Source organism: Mycteria americana, chromosome 3 (assembly GCF_035582795.1).
Source record: "Mycteria americana isolate JAX WOST 10 ecotype Jacksonville Zoo and Gardens chromosome 3, USCA_MyAme_1.0, whole genome shotgun sequence".
Lineage (NCBI taxonomy): Eukaryota > Metazoa > Chordata > Aves > Ciconiiformes > Ciconiidae > Mycteria > Mycteria americana.
In genome coordinates, this window is record NC_134367.1 from 97,942,508 (window position 1) to 97,961,224 (window position 18,717).

At 40.2% G+C, this 18,717-nt stretch overlaps 1 protein-coding gene across 2 annotated transcripts in view; it reads left to right on the top strand.

The window, feature by feature from the left end:
• The first annotated feature begins 3,561 nt into the window (after nucleotides 1–3,561).
• The window catches only part of PPP1CB (protein phosphatase 1 catalytic subunit beta), a 29,900-nt gene continuing 14,744 nt past the window's right edge, over nucleotides 3,562–18,717 (top strand). Inside the window, exons 1-2 of one of the 2 annotated variants that reach the window (XM_075496245.1) lie at nucleotides 3,562–3,863; nucleotides 16,246–16,377. In XM_075496245.1, the coding sequence (XP_075352360.1) occupies nucleotides 3,812–3,863; nucleotides 16,246–16,377 (184 nt within the window). In that variant the 5' untranslated portion in view covers nucleotides 3,562–3,811. Of the gene's footprint in view, nucleotides 3,864–4,180; nucleotides 4,342–16,245; nucleotides 16,378–18,717 lie in introns of those variants that run through there. The other variant, XM_075496246.1, reaches the window with a different exon arrangement.

The following is an 18,717-nucleotide window of genomic DNA, read 5'->3' on the forward strand; positions in this document are numbered from 1 at the left end:
CTGAAGAAGGCCATTGAGGAGGCAGTGGTGCTTCAGCTATCACCGCCCAGGGAGAATATGCTGCTAATTACATACTGGAAAATTAACCACATGGCTCCTTCTGGCTTCCTCCTCCCATCTACATAACAGCTGCAGTCAGCCCTGAGTTACAGTCGGTAAAGTGATAGAGTATATTAGAAACAAGCTATAGTGATAACACTATAAAATACTGCTATGTGCTATCTAGCAGGTACCTGATGACAGACCTAGGAAGGCAATGTAGCTGGAGCCATGGTTTTTGAAAGCAGCAGTTACAATGGTGTAGTACATAACTTAAAAGTGCATGTAGTGCACTAACTTTAAAGCGCAGTGAGTAGCAGAAGTACTGGCTGAACCGACTATGGTTACGAGGTTACTAGGAAAGAGTAGGTAACATCAGAGATGCTGAGACAGGGCTCTGTAGCTGGGGATGCAATGGTCTCAAATTTGCAGCAGCAGCGTAAGTGAGAACTCATGTCTAGAGTGCCACAGTTTAGGGAATGACACCTACTAACATATTTTTTGCCACCTTCTTTGGAAATGTCTGTCCTTCAAATCATCTAAACTCAGCAGAAGAGCAGTGCAAATTAAAGGACACCTTCAGATGGCGTATGGATAAGGAGAGGAAAGCTGGCACACAGGGTATTTAGGGTAAATAACACTGAAACCAAGTAGGGGAAAGTTAGAAGCTAAGCCGTGTTGGTGGACATAAAAGGAAATTTCAAAATAACTGAAAGGAAGTTTAGAAAGTTGAGCATTATTAATGAGAATTTGCCACATGCATCAGCAACGTTCAGCTCCTTCTGCTCCTTAAATCACCAGTTAGATGTCTTTGGTCTGTATCTGTGTATGGCATAATGCTAAAAATTACTGAACATTTCCCCCTGATCAAAGAAAACACATTCAGTCCATGTTAACTACTTCTTTCTGAGTCAGAGAAGACAATGGGCCTCATTCTCTGATCTTTTAATTCTATTTGCTGTACTGGGATTATGCCAACGTAAACCACGGGACCTTTCAAGTTTTACCCACTGAGGGAGAAACTCACGTACTCGTTTCCCTGCTCAAGCTACGAAGCAAAGTGGCGGGGGGGTGCAAACTTTACAGGGTTATGCAGCGCAGTGAGGTGACCATCCTCCCGTTTGACAACCCACGTACAGCTGGGGAGTGACCCTGTCACCCAGCTACGTTCCCACCGCATGGGCCAATGGAGAAGGAGGAAAGGCGTACTGCGGTATGCGAGCTGGGATGCAGCCGTGACGGGAACTGAGAGGCATCCTGTGAGGAGTCGTACTTCTGACGTCAAGGGCAGCACCACTGGGCTTTCCTCATCCTATGACCCAGCTATCCATCAGCCCTTCAAGAAAACTGAGAAAACAGAGAAATAGTGAAATGGAGTGGAAAAAACAAGCTTAATGTATTTACCAGAGATCCTCAATAATGCAATGGCATGAGTTACACAGGTCAATGTGGGTTCAGATGTGATGTGGTAAAATAAAGTAAGACACTGGCACAGTGCCTACAAGAAAAGAAGTAAGGTATTTTTTTGCGGCTTGTTCTGTTCCATAGCATCTCTGCTTATTAAATTATTTTGTTATTATGATATGCGGCTGAATTGTTTCTGGAAGATGCTGACATGCCTAGTAAAAACAGTTGTTACGGAATTATGTTTTGCTCAGTGTATCTGAAAGTTTAGTATCTTCTGGAGTTTTGGAAGACAAATTAATTGTATCTTTATGCCACAGTGAAAGATAATTTCATACCCCCATTTTGTTGTCAGTGCAGAATGTTCTGTGATAAAATAATATTATGTCTGAACCTGATGTTGCAATGGCTTAAAATAACCTTCAGGGCAGTTCGGTTGTGTGAAATCTAACTGGGACAATTCCTAAAAGCTCAAGAGGGGCTGCAGATCTATTAGTTTTGGCAGCAATGAAGTAGTTGGGATAAGGAAGATCCTTTTAAAAGCTGAATAATTATTTTTCCTAGTTTGACAAAAAATGAAAGAAAAATATTTTAAGATTTTATTAATTTAGATTTTTCACTACTAGCAGAACTTGAAAAATAAGAAAGGATAGCTGTATATGCTGTATATGCTTTCAGCAGATGAGTTGGAATTTTATTTCCATATATGCTGCCTACAAATGGAAATACAAAATCAATTTTCTTTTCTGGAGTTTCTTCCTCTTCCTTCAGTGTATCAAGTGAAACTGTATTATCATTGCGTAGGTATTTCAAAAGAGTGTTCTTTTACCTGACTGTTTGGGCACCCAGCATCACCTGACACCTAATCATTGCCCCGCCTTGTCCTAATTGCTTTTGTTTTGCTCATACTCATTTTCTCCCAATTGAGAGATAAAAAAATGGGTTTTGAAATTATTTTAAGGTGACAGGATTTTGCTGGTTTGTACGGACTAGTGGAAAAATTCAAGTTCGAGCTCACAGAGATAAGTTTCTACATCAACATCTATATTTAGGCATATAAATAAGTGGCCTGTTTTTTCTAGAACATCTGCACTTTGTTATTTTGTCAACATACATGTATTTGTCTCCTGTCCCAGTTCACAAGAAGTTTTCACCACCTACATTTTAAAGCATTTCCCTGTCCATCCAAGGCAAGCATCTGCTGACAGAAGCATGTAAACTAACATGCCTTTAGAGCACTCATCTTAAGACAGAAATCACCAAAAAAGTACCCTGAGCAGGTCCAGCTGCAATGAAACATAAACCGCATTGGTTAGGAGGTTTTTCTGACAACTGTGTTAGAGGAGGGCTAAAAAGAGCACAACTTGTCATTCCAGTTCTGACAAATTTTTAATAAACTGAGCTTTCACAGGCGGTTTCGGCAGCAGAAGGGGTGACACACAGGTTACATGCAGCCTCCTAGGACTCATTTTCTTGCCTTTTGTCCATAATTGATGGCTGCCAACGTAACCTTTTCTTAAGGTAAAGCCACCACTCTCCTGCAGTAACACGTTATAAGGAGGCAGGGCACCACAAGAAGTGCCAAGTATCCCCACATCCACGATGAAGTCCTCGGAGCTGCTCCCCAAGTTACAGGGACAGCCGGCGGAGCTGCCCAGCCCCTCAGGGCTAGCGGCTGCAGGCGTCGTGACAGGAAAGGCTTCTTCATCCTGCGCTCTGCGGAGGCCTGAAGGGGCTAACCCAGAGTCGGACCCTGAGGAAGCCCCGCGGGGGCCTGGCTTGCGAGCCCCCCGGCTCCGAGGCCCGGGCCGGGCAGAAAGCAGGCCAGGGAAGCCCGGCTCGGGGCGCAGGGGGTGGGCAGCTCACTTCTGCGAAGCCCACAGGCCGGCAGGTAACCGGGTGCCCGCCTCAGTCCGCCGAGCGACGCCCACAACACCGCGCGGCCGGGCGGTTACTAGGACACCCGGGGAGGAGGAAGGAGGGAGGGTCGGTGGCGCTCTGCGCATGCGCCCCCGAGCCCGCCAGCACCTTCGGCGCCTGCGCGGCGCCTGGAGCGCGGAGCGGCAGAACCGCGGCGGCGGGCGAAGCGGGAGGGGTGAGGGGGCGCATGCGCCCTGGCGGCTTCTGAGGCGGGGAGGAGGTGCAGGGAGGAGGGGTGGCCGCTTCCCCCCCATTTAGCGGTGAGGGAGCGGGCGCGGCGCTTTCGGCTGCCAGCGCGGGAGAAGCCGGGCGGCCGCAGGGGACTGTCGGAGGGGGGTGGGGGGAGCCACTGTAGCTGCGGCCACCGCTCCCTGCTCCTCCTCCTCCTCCGTGAAGCGCCCCCCACCCCGCCCTCTCCCCGCCCGGGACCGAGTCTGGTGGCCACAAAATGGCGGATGGGGAGCTGAACGTGGACAGCCTCATCACCCGGCTGCTGGAAGGTAAGCCAGGCGCCGGGCAGCCCCGCCTGCCTGCCGCCCCGCGCACGCACCTCGGAGGGCGAGAGGGTGCCGTCGCCTCCCCCCGGGGCTGCGGCGGGGTGGGGGGGGGGAAGCGGGCGGGGCGGGCTCGTCCCGCGCTGCGGCCGGGGGAGCGGGGGCAGCGTCTCCCCCGCGCTGCCGGGCCCGGGGTGGCGGCCGGGAGGGGGCTTGGCGCGCCTCGGCGGTACCCTGAGTCCCGGGCCCGGTCCTGCTGAGCCCCTCGGAGGGAGGAGGGGCGCTTTTAAGCGTCCTGTCGGCGCTGGTGTGCGCGGGGCTCCGTCCTCCCTGTCTCGGTTAAGCGGCTGCTTTCCGATTTAAAAGAAAAAAAGCCTCGTTTTCCTTCTTCCCTTTCCCCCCGCTGCAGCTGCCTGGCTTAGGGGCGAGCTGGAGAAGCCTCGCTAGCTGAGCTATGGACGGCCTTATTCCTTCCTCCGGTTGGGTTAGTCGCAGTCTTCCGTGTTTAAAATTATGTGTATAAGCTGCGTTAGGCATGGAGTTGTATGTACGTGAGTGTCAGTGGAAGCAGAGGGATTTAGTGGGCTGACATTCCTCTGCCTGCCTACGGGGCAGTCTCCAAAAGTGGCTCTCATGGATGGCTAATAAAAGCTATGAAGGGTTTTGTGCGTGTTAAATCGCGAGTCTTTCCTTTAAAGTAAGGTGAAAACTGACTTACTCCCAGCTCTTGGAGAAGCCGAGAGATTATTCCTACCACTTTCTTTTTATTGAAGTTATGTCTTGAATGTTTAGTCGTCTTAGGCCTCTTCTCCTATTAATCTTTCATTCCACGTTCAACAAATACCTGGTATGTTGGAGATGAGAGTACATGCATGGGTATGCGCTGTTCACTTACTTGGTTGCTGTAGTCCTTGGGTAGTTGGATCACTTTGCAGAAGGCTTATAGAAAGGAATTTCTGGAGTATGTACAGTTCTGGAAGTGAAACAAGTTTTGTAAGTCTGAAAGTTTTGTTCAGCTGAGTTACTACAAAGTAGTGTTTTTAGGGCTTTGAGGATTTTTTTAGTAGTTGCTATCTGTTCTTTTTAGATGTGAAACTTAATTACAAATAACAAAATCAATGTTTTAAAATACATAAGGGCTTTGGGCAATTGTGCTTATGTTTGTGATTTAAGGTATGCAGCGTAGTATAGTATGAAGAAACCTGCAGGTATCATTAGTCAAAGTTTATCTTTGATCACTAATACAGATAAAACTCCCTTTTTCTGGATGTTGAAACCCAGATTAGTAGGTAGGTTTTTAAGACAAACCAAATAGTAACCTAGTAAACATTGGCTTCGCAGTGCAGAATTTTTTGGGACATCAAGATGTATGTATATGTGCGGTGGTCGGTTTTTTGAGACACACTTTAAAAATATACTTGAAAGGTATTTTTCCTCTATGCTCATCAGTGTAGTTACTTAAATATAGATTGCTTTAAGAGGAGGGGATTCTGCAGTGTTTTGGTATGCAACTTGTTGGATTGGTCTTAAATATTGACTGCTTATCCTTTTTTAACTAAGACTTTTAAAATATATGTTCCATACCTTTTACATACACCATAAATACTTGTGTTGCAACTTCCTAGCTTTTTGGGTTATGACTGGGTGCCTTGTGTCCAAGCAACCTAATCTGTACTTTGTATTCCATAGTACCTTAATCTTTAGGGATATGTATGTGCAACTTCTGAACCAAGCTTTGCTTATAATTTTTCATCTCTGTTTCTCAGTCTGTTTGTGCCTCTGAGCAGAGATTAGGAAGATTCTTAAGGGAAGTGGGGTGGTTTTTCTTTGCTTGTCACCTACTAACAGTAGTAGGAGTGCCTTGTACAACATGTTGTACCTGAAAGGGAATAGATTCTTGCAGGGTTTTTTGGAAGAAAAAAAAAAACCCCACAACCTATTAAAAAAATGCATTGTGTATGGATTATTTTTGCTTCCATTTAACATCTTTTATTTGTTGTACAGCTAGCATATAATATTTTAAGCTGTGGTTCGAATAGTAGTGTTTCACAATGAAGCTTTTTTTTTGTACAATTGGCAGCTCACATTCTGGAGCTCATGCTGTTGCTTAGCTGACCTGTTCTGGTAAAGTGAATATGAATCCCTCTCCATGCTGCTTGTGCAGAAAAATTTCTATTGACTTTTACCTCTGGAGCAATTAATTAGTTTAAAGCAAGTTTTTTGGCTCCATTACTCACACTTCAACTTTGACTTACAGGGTAAGGAAATGTGGCTTTTAAGCTGTAAAAACGTACACTGAAATAATAAAAAGACACTTTCATGAAATGTTGTCATGCAATACATATTTAGTCCTGTTGCTTACTTTAAGTGAAATGGATGGCTTTACGTTTGAATAGCAGTCTACAATTGTCTCTGTGGCTGCTGCACGTAAATTTTAAAGGGTAGCAAATACATATCAAAAGCCATAGCAACAGGAAACTTCCCTGCTGTCATTGGGTTGCTGGTTGGTGACACCTGTTTCTAGACTGGGATATTGGCTGTCATGAGTTCTTGCTCTTAATTTAATTAGGTTACTCTAACTGTTTTTACCCTTGTTGCTCAAGACTATGTATTTTTTGGGTTATATGACACATTAACTTGCCTTCTGATTGGAATTGCTTACTTAGATCATCTTACCCTCCATGTGTTGTGTGTTTTTTTTCTTTTTTCTGAGCTATCAATATGAGGTGGCCTATAGCCAGGCTGCTTGAGAGAGAGAATTAATCAAGAACATCTTCCCAACCCTCAACACGTGTGCATGCATGCTTATCGTGAATGTGTACTTATTTTAGAGAACTTCTGAGTGCTGAAAGCCAGATTGATTAACTCTTGAGTTAAATTGGGCATAGTTTTCAGAAAGGCTCAGCTGAACCATAGTGTAATGGGTGGTGATAGTCTTCTAGGACATTAGCTTTTAATTTCCGTGTTCTTTTGCATATACCAAATTCTTATCCTCTTTATTCATTGGTTAAGTGGTGAATTTAGGAATGGTAAGAGCTTGCTTTGAATTTACTTTCTCTTGCAATGTGTCTAGTACTTCGTTACTAGTTAGTGATACCTTATAAATAACTTCTATTTGGAGGAAAGTAAAACTAAAGTGTATACTGTATTATAAAGTCTGAATGTAGCCATGCTTTCTCTTATTTCTTCTACCTCCAGACTTAAACTCCCATTTCTCTTTCTTTACTAGAAGAGTGAGGGAGATGCTAGTGCTCTTTCTTAGATGTGTGCCTGACTGATCTTGGAGATACTTTGAGCTTTATTTATAAGATTTCTTTTGATAAAGGAATCACTCGTAAGTGAATCTGAAAATATTTACAGGTCATGTAAGCACAAAATTCTATAGCTTTGCTAAAACACTTGTGGACTGATATGTGTCCATGAAAGTGAGTAAGCCAAATTAGTCTTAAGACTGTTCGCTTCTTCCACTGGTATTTAGAATTCTAGTCATGGGTCAGGCTTAGTTGCACTATGGTGCACAAAAAGATGATCACCTCATTTTTGCTTCAGTGTGCTGACTTTTTTTTGTTGGTTTTTTTTTGTTGTTTTTTTCTTCCTACCTTCCCAGCTATGCCATCTGGTGGATAGATTTTCCCAATCCATTCTAGCTGTGGACAGCACAGGAGTATGCACACAAAGGAGACTGTCATGAGTACAGCAGATGTGGAATATGTTGTGTTTTGCCGTATCTAGGTACACTGTGTACCCCTCTGTGGGAAATGCCCTGAAATTTGCAAAAATGCTGAGCTAAACTGATACACCAGGCTTACATTTAAGCCAGGCTCTATGCTAATTTAAACTTTGGTGATGTGTGGAAAAGTTCCCTCTATATCAAAGCAAGGATGCTGGAATAGGTGTGACCTTATTTGTAAAGAGTACTGTGGATGGTGCTAAGTAAGACTGCCATATTTCTGTTGGGGTGTTGGGCTTCCTGTTTCTGTACTGTAAATGTCTCTTACAATTTCTGGATATAAGGCAGCCCAGCTGGACTGGACTTTCTGCACTTTCAAATATATAGGTGTCTGTCTTGGTAAACACTAAGGAGTTAACCCTATGGAAGAGAGGATGTACTTGGGGAAACCCAGACATATAGTAGCCTTAAATACAAGCTGGCTTTCTGTGAAGAAGATTTATTTATATAGCTGTTCAAACAAATCTACCTTGTCTATGCAAGACCCCTTGCTTGTCTAAATCTAGCTAACCTATTTCAAATTAACAACTTAAATTCATTTGATGGAATTTAATGTGAATCTGCTCTAAAACAAAATTATTTTTGGTGAGGCTAGGAGGGCTACTAGTTCTGATAGGACTGATCCACCAAGAAAGCTGGGAAATATTTATTCAAGAAGAAAGTTGTCAGAGTTTCAGTAAATGTGGAGAATGGTTATTGCTTCAATGTTCAGCTCTGTGATTTTTATGATTGCCTTAAAAGCTGGTTGGGCAGTGTTCTTACCATGTTGTGATGTCTTCTAAGAAAGCTGCAACCTTCAGTTTCTTCTGATTTCAGAGGTCTTGCAGGTTGTGATAAATTTGAATATTGTTTAATTTTTCAAATGGAAGTTGGATTTTAAATACTTACGAAATAATTGAGATTTTCCTTACTAGTTGTGAATGCTGTAGAGCTACTGGGCTAACGTATTATGGTCACTAATGTCTTTCTTGTTTGGTTAGTGTCTTAACTAATTAACGTATCCAGCCAGCCTGATGGTGTGGTATGATACAGCAGTAGTGTTTGCAGTTCCACAGGCTCTGTAACTGATAATGAAAAAGAGAGGCAGTTGTAGAGAAGAAAAATAGACCTTAATGATCTGTTGCAGAATAGTATAAACAAACCATGGAGGTGAACCTTGAATAAATGGGGTTATTACCTGGTTTGATGTGAAATCACTGGATAATCTGCTAAATCTGAAAAATAAGCAAGGAAAACTTAATAAGGAGTTTCTTGCAAAGAATGTATTTTTGAAATATTCTTAGTCTTTAGAGAAAGAAAATAGGCAGGTTTTGTGTGTTTTGAGGAGGGTAGGTGTTGTATTAAACAGGGAGAAGGGATAGGAAGACGAATGACGTTTGTTTCTGGGTTTGTACAGCAGTGCAGATATCAGCCAGTTCATCTTTAGCTTTATAAGTGCATGACGAATGGGATAGTTGGCTTGAAAAATTGTGCTGAAGGCCAAGAGTCCAGCATCAGGCAATGTGTGCTGATATTCCTTTATTCTGGCTGGTTATTTTGCTACTTGAAGCCTACATGATTCAGTAACTGTTTCATTTAGATATTCTGTAGCACAGTTTTTACTTGACTCATTCAGTGTCTTGCTCGGAGTACAGCTAAATCATAGTATAAAAGGAAAAAAAAATCACTGTTTTTATTTAATGTGGATAAGAGGATTTTAAATACTTGATAGTTGCAATTAAATGCTCATTAGTGACTGCTACAAATGTAGGTATGTAACTTTTAGAAAGGGGAGGGACACCAAAACAAAACACAGTATATGGATTAGCACTGTGAAGTCAAGCATACTGTATTTGGCTATTACTCAGTAAGGTCAGATGCTGTACTCAGTGAAGAGGGTGTGTGTATAGGGGCATCTACTCTTAACTACAACCTGAGGTGCCTCTCATGCGATATGTATCTAGTTCATAATTTGAATATATAAATGAACCTGTTTACTGACTTCTCTTACTGTTGCATGATTTGTCTTAGTACATAGGCTAGGTCATCTTAGTTTCACAGCACCATCTTCAGTGTGTTTTGTGGGGGGTTTTTTAATATCAAGCTTGATACAAAGCTTTTGTGTGTATATCCCACATAACCGTATGAGTTAAATAACTGAGAAGTTGAAGAGGTGCAAAAGTCATGTTAAACCCTAGCTTTTTGTATTATAACTTAAGTAACTTCTCTCCTTGGTACTTCTCAGGAGTTATGAAGTAACTTGGTAATTTGCCTTTGCTTTCCTCAAATTTTAGGAATTCATTATCGGAAAAGAAGGTCAGACTTTGAAAAAGAAGCTGAAATTCTTCGTTTCATGAGATTTTTATGCTAGGTTAGCCTTCCAAGTGGACTAGAACAGGAATTGCCACCACTTTGTATAATACAGCATAGGGAGAGGCTTCTACCTTTTGCTTTGCTAGTTGCATGAGTTTTAGGCTCAAGGGTAATTAAGCAGACAGTAAATACAGACCAATAACAAGCATTAGGGCTATGCATTTTGCTTACAGAATGGAGTAACTAATGTGATCTTGTCCTTAAACCTTGAATTTGGCAATTCTTGAAACTGTGCATGATACAGAGTGATTGAGACTGTCAGTTAAGTTTATGGAACCTCTGTGTAAGGAAGCAGGTGGTCCATGAAAAGCAAATATAATGGGCAGAGGTTGCTGTAGGGACACTTGCGTGTTTTCACGGGCTTATTTGGGTATCCCCTGAAGCAACTTTAGATACTGGTTTCTAATGAAGCTCCTTCTCCATGAGAATTAATTCCGCTGGGTAGTATGTACTTTAGGAATGTAAATTCAAGTTTGGGTAGAAGAACACTTCATTGTTTGGTTATTTTCATAGTTAGAAATTAAAGGCTTGGTCAGTCTCTTACTCTGCAGTGAATTTGTGTTTGATGTTAAATAGGTTCTACTAAAATGAGTTCACAAGCAATGTGTTCTTCAGCGAAACACTTAATATCAAGGGCATCCAGTGAAGGCAAACTTTTCAAGATATTAACAGTACTTGGATATAAAAGCACAGTTCTTCAGAAAAAAACTCCCTAGAAGACTGATTCTTCTATTGGGGAGTTTGGATGATGTACTCTAGGAAAGGTGCATAGCTTTGCTGCATACACCATGTTCGTACCTGTATATTTGCTGCGTACACATGTTTGTAGCTGTATATTCAGCAATATGCCTCTTACTGAATTGAGCAAAGCACTGGTAGAGCTTCATTTATATTATTGTTGTCCACCAGTGTAACACATGAATGAAAGCTGTTCTAAGGTTAGTTCTGTTACAGCAATTCTGAAACTTTGAAAATGTGTGTTGCTGGCTTAACTCTGTTTTGCTGCAAGACAGGGAGTGACTGCTTCTGGATAACAGCTGAACAATTTAAATAACAGAAAGTATTTTGAGTGAGTAGAAGCTTTGCTTTCCAAAATGAAAGACACTTTTTAAATCCAATGTAGGATTCCTGACTTAAAACCATGAAAATATGTAACTTGGATTTTAAAAATGCTGAGAAGATAACTTCAGAACAAGTTTCCAAAATCAGTGTAGGAACTGTTTTGTTTTTTTCCAAGTCATAGGTAATGCCACCTTTGGCTTCCAAATCCATTCTGCTCCTACTATTGAGAGGCTGTTCAGGACTCATCAAATAAACTACTTTGAAGTACAAGAAACTAATAGTTAAATGTTGTAGTTTTTAATCACCAATCATGAAACGTTCCACAGAATGTGGGGGGGGAGTATAAGTTTGTGGGAATTGCTTGTGTGCAGTTTGTGAAATTGCATGCTTGCAGTCTCGTGTTGTAGTTTTGGGGTTTTTTTTAGATATACTCTGGCAAAATAGATCTCTCAAGCCGTAATTTCAGAAATAAGCTTGGCTGGAGCTACTGTGAAAAGAAGCAGAAGCAGCTTCTTATTCCTTCACTAGTCCTAGCCCAAGTTCACAGTGGATGTATTCTCCAGCTTGGGGAACTATCTAGATTACATTTTTGTTTTGTTGTGTCTTTGTACTAGAAAGAAAAGATCAGTTCACTGATGCAGTTTACTGTGTGGCCATACAAATGCATATGCCTGCAAAAAAAGCAGAGTGTAGGGAAAGGAGGCAGCTACTTCTTAGCAATAATGCTGGCCCAATTTTTTGAGACTTAGGAGAAGTCTGTCTGGTTTTTATGTTCTCCTAAAACCATGAGTGTTTTGTCCAGTAAACAGGACACATGGTATTGGAGAACATAGTATAAATGCTTAGGACAGCTGTGCATACCTCAGCCGATTTAGTAATTGAAGAAACTTCTATTAGTGATGCCACAAAATGAGCAGCTTAGTTACTTAGAGGCACACCAGAAACAGTGTGACAGAATAGGTTAAACGTATTGTCTCCAGTTCATGAAAGAGTATGGCAAAAAGTGATGCTCATAGAACTTCCAACAGCCAGTTCTTGACCTACTTTCCTTAGTATTATATGTTTTCTTCCTCTCCAGTATTGCCTTACATAATCCGCACTCTCTGGCATTAATTTGGAGGGATTAAAAAAAAAAAATTATTTTTGCTGAAGTTTTTCTTTCCTGCCACTGTGCTACTCGTCTGAGATTACTAAGTGCTGTTAGTAGACTTGCTAAGGTTGCTTATCAAAGGTTGTATAGATGCAGAGAACGTTTTAATATTGATTATAGCAGCTTTTGGATTACTACAGGATCTATTGTGCTAAAATAATAGCCTGACAGTACAATGCATATAGTTGCTTTTAATTCTCTTTATTCCCTGCTATCTCACTCTGCTTTAAGCTGCTTGCAGCAAAGGCTTGTTCTGGCATGGCACTGTGCATGTGGGATTGTGTGTTACAACAGGAATTGCTGTCCCTACTGAAGACTTTTATGTAAATCAAAGCTTGTTTACAGCATCTGCATCTTAGATTAAAGAGAATTAATTTATGTCTAATGTTGAGTTTCTGTTTCTGCTCTGGGTAAATGACAACCATTAAAAATGATGGTTTTCCCAATGCTGTTAAAGGCTTTTTGTGAGCTACAAATTTTACAATGCATGTGGCTATGACTTGCATGTTTTAAGAATGGTTAGCTATAGTAATTTGTAAATGAGTCTAAAAAACATGACTTACACTCTTGATCTCATTCTCATAACCCCTTCTTAAATCTGCTCTTGGGGATTTGGGTTTTGAAAAACTTAAATATGGTGAGAGATGCTCTTGTTAACAATCCATGCAGTGGTCAGCTGAGTCAAGGAAACTTGAACAAAATTCTAGCTGTAGTGTAAGCTGGTGAAAGTTGTGCTTAGTCTTGCCTGTGTACTTGTACCACAGCTGTGGCACAGCTGTTTTGGATCACTACTTGGCAAACTTTTCAGTGCCTTTTTGAATCCAGTAAAGGGCTGAAGCTTCCAGGGTCACAGTAGCTTCTCATTTTTCAATATGTAGTACCCCTATTGATGATCAGAGGATTGTGGGAGAAAACTTCTTCTCTTAACTGTATTATTGATGATTATTTTTCATGAAACCCTAGGCTTTGTACTTCTTCAAAGGTACCTGAGCTTAACATGTTTGCTAAGTCAAGCTGCTGACTGTTCGGATGGGGGCGGGGGGGTGCCTTTGCAAAGGTGTGGTGGCCCTAATTTGTACCCTTCTCACGGGCTGGAAGTAACTGCAATCATTAGGTGTGCGTTGTCTCCACCTCTGAGAGACATACTTGCCATAGTTGTAGAAACTCTCCTTATCTGGAGAATCCGAAGCATGGTAATAAGTTACTGCCCTGTTTGTTGGTTTGTTTGTTAAGGGTTTGCGACACTTAAGGCTCTACTGTAAAAAGTAAAGAACTAACATCAAGACACTGGATGCACTGACTATGGCAGTTAGTTAATTTTGAAGTTAGGGAACTGCATGTTCACTGTGTCTTTTAGCGCAAAAATCCAGCAGCACTTAAAGCCTCAATCCTATAAAGTAATTGTTCCAAGTTTAAACCTCTGTGTGATTTTCAAAGGGAGCTAAAGACTGGTGTTCTAAGAAATATTGATTGGATCAAAGTTATTTTAAGTATTATGAGTGCCCTCCTTGAACTGCTGTCTCAATTTTGGACTCTGCTTGGTCTGGTGCTCCTTGATGTTGTGTATGGTGGACTTTCCTGGGTTTGAGTTCCAAAACTAGAGTGGATGTAGAAAGTGTGCAGTTAAGTAATTCTTGGTTTTAATCTACATGAAATGGCTTAATTCTGGTGTTGCAAAATATTATGAAAGTAGTTAAATACAGAGGAGATTTTCATTGCTTATCAAAACAGGTTAAAAGAATGCACAGTTTATAGAGGGGAAAACGGGACTGAAAAGCTAGTTGTGCTGCATGCCTCTTCGGAGTGACCTTGATGTTATAAGCCATGGGTTTAAAATACAACAACTGCTTCAATAAAATGATAGCCATTGTGTTGTTAAGACTCTGCTCTTTCAGGTGGGAGCTTTCTTATGTATAGTGACAGTTTATTGTGCCTATCAAAATGAGTTCCTGGTCTATGAAAGGGATCATTATAAGCTACCGGAATGCAAGTGTTTGAAAAGGTGGAGATTGGAGCATTTTGGTACCTCACAAATTGGATAGTCGAGTCCTGTGAAAAGCTGTCAAGCCCGAGATTTTTATTTTTTTTTTTGCTAATAATCCCCATGGGGCTGAAGATGTATCTAAGTGCATCATTTAGTAGATATTTGAGATGTGGTGAAATAGAAGCCTGTAGGCATTTATTGTTTTCTGGTCACCTTGATTGTGTCTAATGTCTGCCTTTGTATTCTTTTAATACATAAGCCAACATCTTAATGCATGAGGAATAACAACAAAAAAGTGTTACTGAAAAGCTGTTTGCTTTCTCAAGTATAGCCGGAGTCTTAATTAGCAAAAGGAATGTGATTTACCATATGGTAAATATCACCTGGTACTGATTCAGAGTTTCACTGAAAGAAGTCCTGTATGCCACAGCCTTGTTCTTGTGGGATTCTAATGAGCGAAGTATTTCCAGTGTATCCTTGCTGTAGGCAGACTAGCCCTCCTGCTATTTTGGCACTCAAAGTGGCTGTCCCAGGATCTAGTTTTGCATCTTCTCTTCCCTGCTTGAGAGATCCATTCTTCATTTCTGCCTTTTCACATGTTCCTGTGGTTGCTTCCTAACATCAGTTTAACAAGTCTGTATGGTGTTTATTAAAAATAAAAAATAAAAATTAAAAGCACAGTTTTGCAATGGTCAGATGTGCAGTTAGACTAGGAGAAGTATGCAGTGATAACCAGAGCAGAGCTTTTTGAGCTTAACACTTTGGACTGTAGTACTAGGTGACCTAGGACAAACTGTTGCCCCTCATATCCTTTTTTCCTCATTGCACAATGTAGATAGTGATACTGATCTCCTCTGTAAAGTATGTTTTCTGGACCTAAGTGTAAAGAAAAGGAAAAGGGAGGTTATATTAATTTTTTTAAAAAGTTGCAAGCTTAATCTTCTGTTTTGGAGAAGGGAAGCAGGCAAGCCAGGAACTTACTTTATGCATGAAGAACTAGTTTTTGCTATTCTATTTGCAAATTTATCTTATTAGACTTCCTGAAGTTGCAGCTAAAATTTTTACGAAGTAATGTCTTATTGTCTTTAAGTTTGAAAGCACCTGGATTTGAACTGCTAAAGTTTCATACCACCTTTTCTTGTAGGTACTACCATGGTTTAATGCTGAATGTTGCTTCCATCTAAAGCAGATAGCAGAACAGGATGTTCGTCTGTTGCAGACACTGATACTTTCTGGCTTATTAGTTTGAGCTCTGAAGTTTGGTTTATGCTGAGATGCAAGACTGAACTGGATCAGCCAAAGCACAGATGCATTTGTTCTATTTTACTGCCTCATTAAAGACACATTAAAGCCTCTGACAGGAATCATATAGATATTTGTGGAAAGAAGCAGCTGCAGCTAAACTTGCCAGAGGATGTTGGTTGGAGTGCAATGACATGTGAATGCTTTTGAAAACTTAGTGCTAAATATAGGTCTGAGTACCTGACTTATTGGTTTAGGAATTAAATTTTATTCCAATTAGAATGTCATTGTTTGGACTTAAAGGTTCCAATAACTCAAGAGTCATTATATATGAATGAAAGTTTCATCAAACTTTCATAGTTTTTAGTATGATGTTCCTAATATGGCAGTTTCAGCTGCCAAAAATGTAAACATGCCTGTGGTTTTTTCCTTGTATTTAGCTAGCTCTGTTGAACTCAACAGTCCTAAATAAGTTTATTTTGTGATAATGTGAAAGTGTGTTCAGGATTTCCATTCTCAGGGTCTTTTTGCTTATTGGGATTATTCTAACATAGTGGGATTGTTAATTTAAATACTTTTTGAAGTTGCTATTTATCAAAATGTAGATGAAAGTAAGGCTTAAATTGTTCTCTTCTGAGAACCTGATTTAAGAGGAATGCATACAGACCTTTAAGCACAGATTACCACAGTATCAGAGATTAATTTTAGAATTCTTTGGAATACGTAATTCCAACATACTTGGTAGATATGTTGGAGTGTGCTGCTGGCTTTTTGTCAAATATAGATTTCAAATACAGCTTATCTGCCCTTCCCTGTTGCTGTGTATCTGTGTGATAGTTACCTTCAATTGTTAAACATCTCATTTCAGTACGAGGATGTCGTCCTGGGAAGATCGTTCAGATGACCGAAGCAGAAGTTCGGGGCTTGTGCATAAAATCACGGGAAATATTTCTTAGCCAGCCTATTCTCCTGGAACTAGAGGCACCTCTGAAAATTTGTGGTATGTAAACTTCATATGTGTGTGTTTTATGTAGGTATTTTAATCTAGTTGTATGCTAGGTGGGTTGGAAGGATACCGAGCTAGGCAAGTGACCTTGACTTGGGTGATACGGATTAGAGTGAGGTCTTCACAATCTTAAATGTAATTTTCAACTTAGATTGGATTAAGTCAAGAAAAGGCAGCTAACAATTGGTAGATTGCTGATGTTCCCAGTACTATTTAGGAGCAAGTTCTGTTGGCAATAAGAGATGCTTGTGCCCTCATCTTCTGCAAATTTTACCACCTGTCCATTGTACTTCCCTAGGGACTGCTTGCACAGAGCTGCTACTCTTTCAATCACTATTTCAAAAAGCAGTTAGCTGCTTTAAAAGCAAATGTTTAATGTTGTAGTTGCTCTCTTCAAAGCATAAGCAAAACCAAGATCTTTACATGTTGTGAAGTGGAACACTTCAAAAATAGTGTTGGAGAAAGCATTTGTTAGTCTTTCAATTGAAAAAATGAAACTGGATGCAGACTGTTAAATTAGGCTTAGTTACCATGTAATAAGTTCCTTGAGCTTTATAGCAAGTTTTAACAAACATGGTTATTGTTGTCAAATATGGATAAAACTAAAATGTGTGTGTTCTTTACCTCTCTAAGCCTTTACAAGATGCTAGACTTATTCAAAAGTATGCTGTTGTTAATAGGTATGCAAGCTTGTTAAGAACTGTTACAGAAGTATTGTAAATACTGGCTTGTAATCATCCCTCAAGTTATTAACAGCAGACGCAGTCTTAGAAAGCATAAAATTTCTTGAATTAGGCTTCGTAAAGTTTCATAGTATTAAAATTGAAGCAGTCTTTGAATTTGTTGTTAACTAACATGCTCAAAGATAGATTAGCGTCTTCCTAGGCTTCTTCCTGGCAGACCTAATGTAGCAATGTTTCTTACATTAAGAGAGGATATTACCAATTTTTTTTAAAAAAAAAAAGCGCTAATGGCAAAGTCATTTTTAAATGACTAATTGCGTGGTAGGGTGGGGAGGAAAAACCGAACCAGCTTGCCTAATGACATAAAGTTGAAGGTAAAATCCAGCTTTACCATGTTGTGTTTATACTACACTGAAAAGACTGCACTAGTCTCATCGTATTCCTAGATAAAGAAAAAAATGAAAATCAAATTAAATATTTAGACTGTGCATAAGTCAAGGTCTGCAAATTATAATTAGCCTCCTTCAAAGTTAGTTTTTCATTTGCTTAAATCAAGACAGTTGAAAGGACTTTTAGGTGCACAATAATAGGGTAGCAAATGTACAGTTAAATAAGGCATTTGTTATTTTTAAATCGGATTCCAAACACAGTGATAGCACCAGGAAGTGTCAGATGCATCTAAATTTAATATTAGAGCAATTGTCAGATGCATTTAGATAAAAGTGGAAGAAAGATGATCGCTTTCACCAAAAGCAAAATATGCAGCTGTACTGCTTTGAACTACTATTTTAGTGTGTTCAGGCAATGCCTGAGGAACCATTATGGGATTGTCTTGTCTTGTAATCAAGTCAGTTCAAAATAAGCTTTTACATCTTGAATGGCTGTATTTTAATGTAAGATGAAAGATATTCTTATGTAAACATCCATTTTAAAATAGGTGCGGTTTTTACTGTAAGGCTTTGTATCTGGTAGACTTCAATTCAACTTGTGCCCATATGAAGCTTTATTTTAAAATGCCAAGTGCCTTGAATGGAATAGTAAATGCTTTCGTCCCTTTACAAAATTGTTTCTATAAAATGTTCCTTTACCCTTTAAGTGCTTTGGTCCCTCTGGCTCGTGTATAACTGAAGGTAGTTCTAGACAATGAACACAATTATAATATTCTTTCTGTAGTATGTTTACTTGGTAGTTAATGCTGGTGGTGGTCAAGTCTGGGGAGTGTATTGATAGTGTAGTTCTGGAGTACTAGACTCAGCATAGCAATGACTTGTTGAGGAGTCTTCTATGTTTTCTTCTGGTTGTGACCTAGAGCTTTCTAAATATCAAGTAGAATAGGAATCATTCTTGTTGCAACATATGTGAAAATGATTTTGAAACTTCAGATTGTGTCTGGAATTGGGTAGTGGCTAATGTTCCCTGTTACTAGAAGAAAATTGGGAAGTGATTCCTCTCCCTGAGTGAGAAATAGTTACGGAAGAATGGCTGCCTAAAGGAGGAAGTATTGCATTTCTCATGGAAAGAGTAAAGAAGAATATAGCTATGTACTCTTCTTACCGCTCTATGCTTTAAGAATTGAACTGGAGAGCATACGGGTTTGGAAAGCTTTTTTCTTTTTTATGGAGAAGATTATGGAAAAAGTTTGAGATGTGTG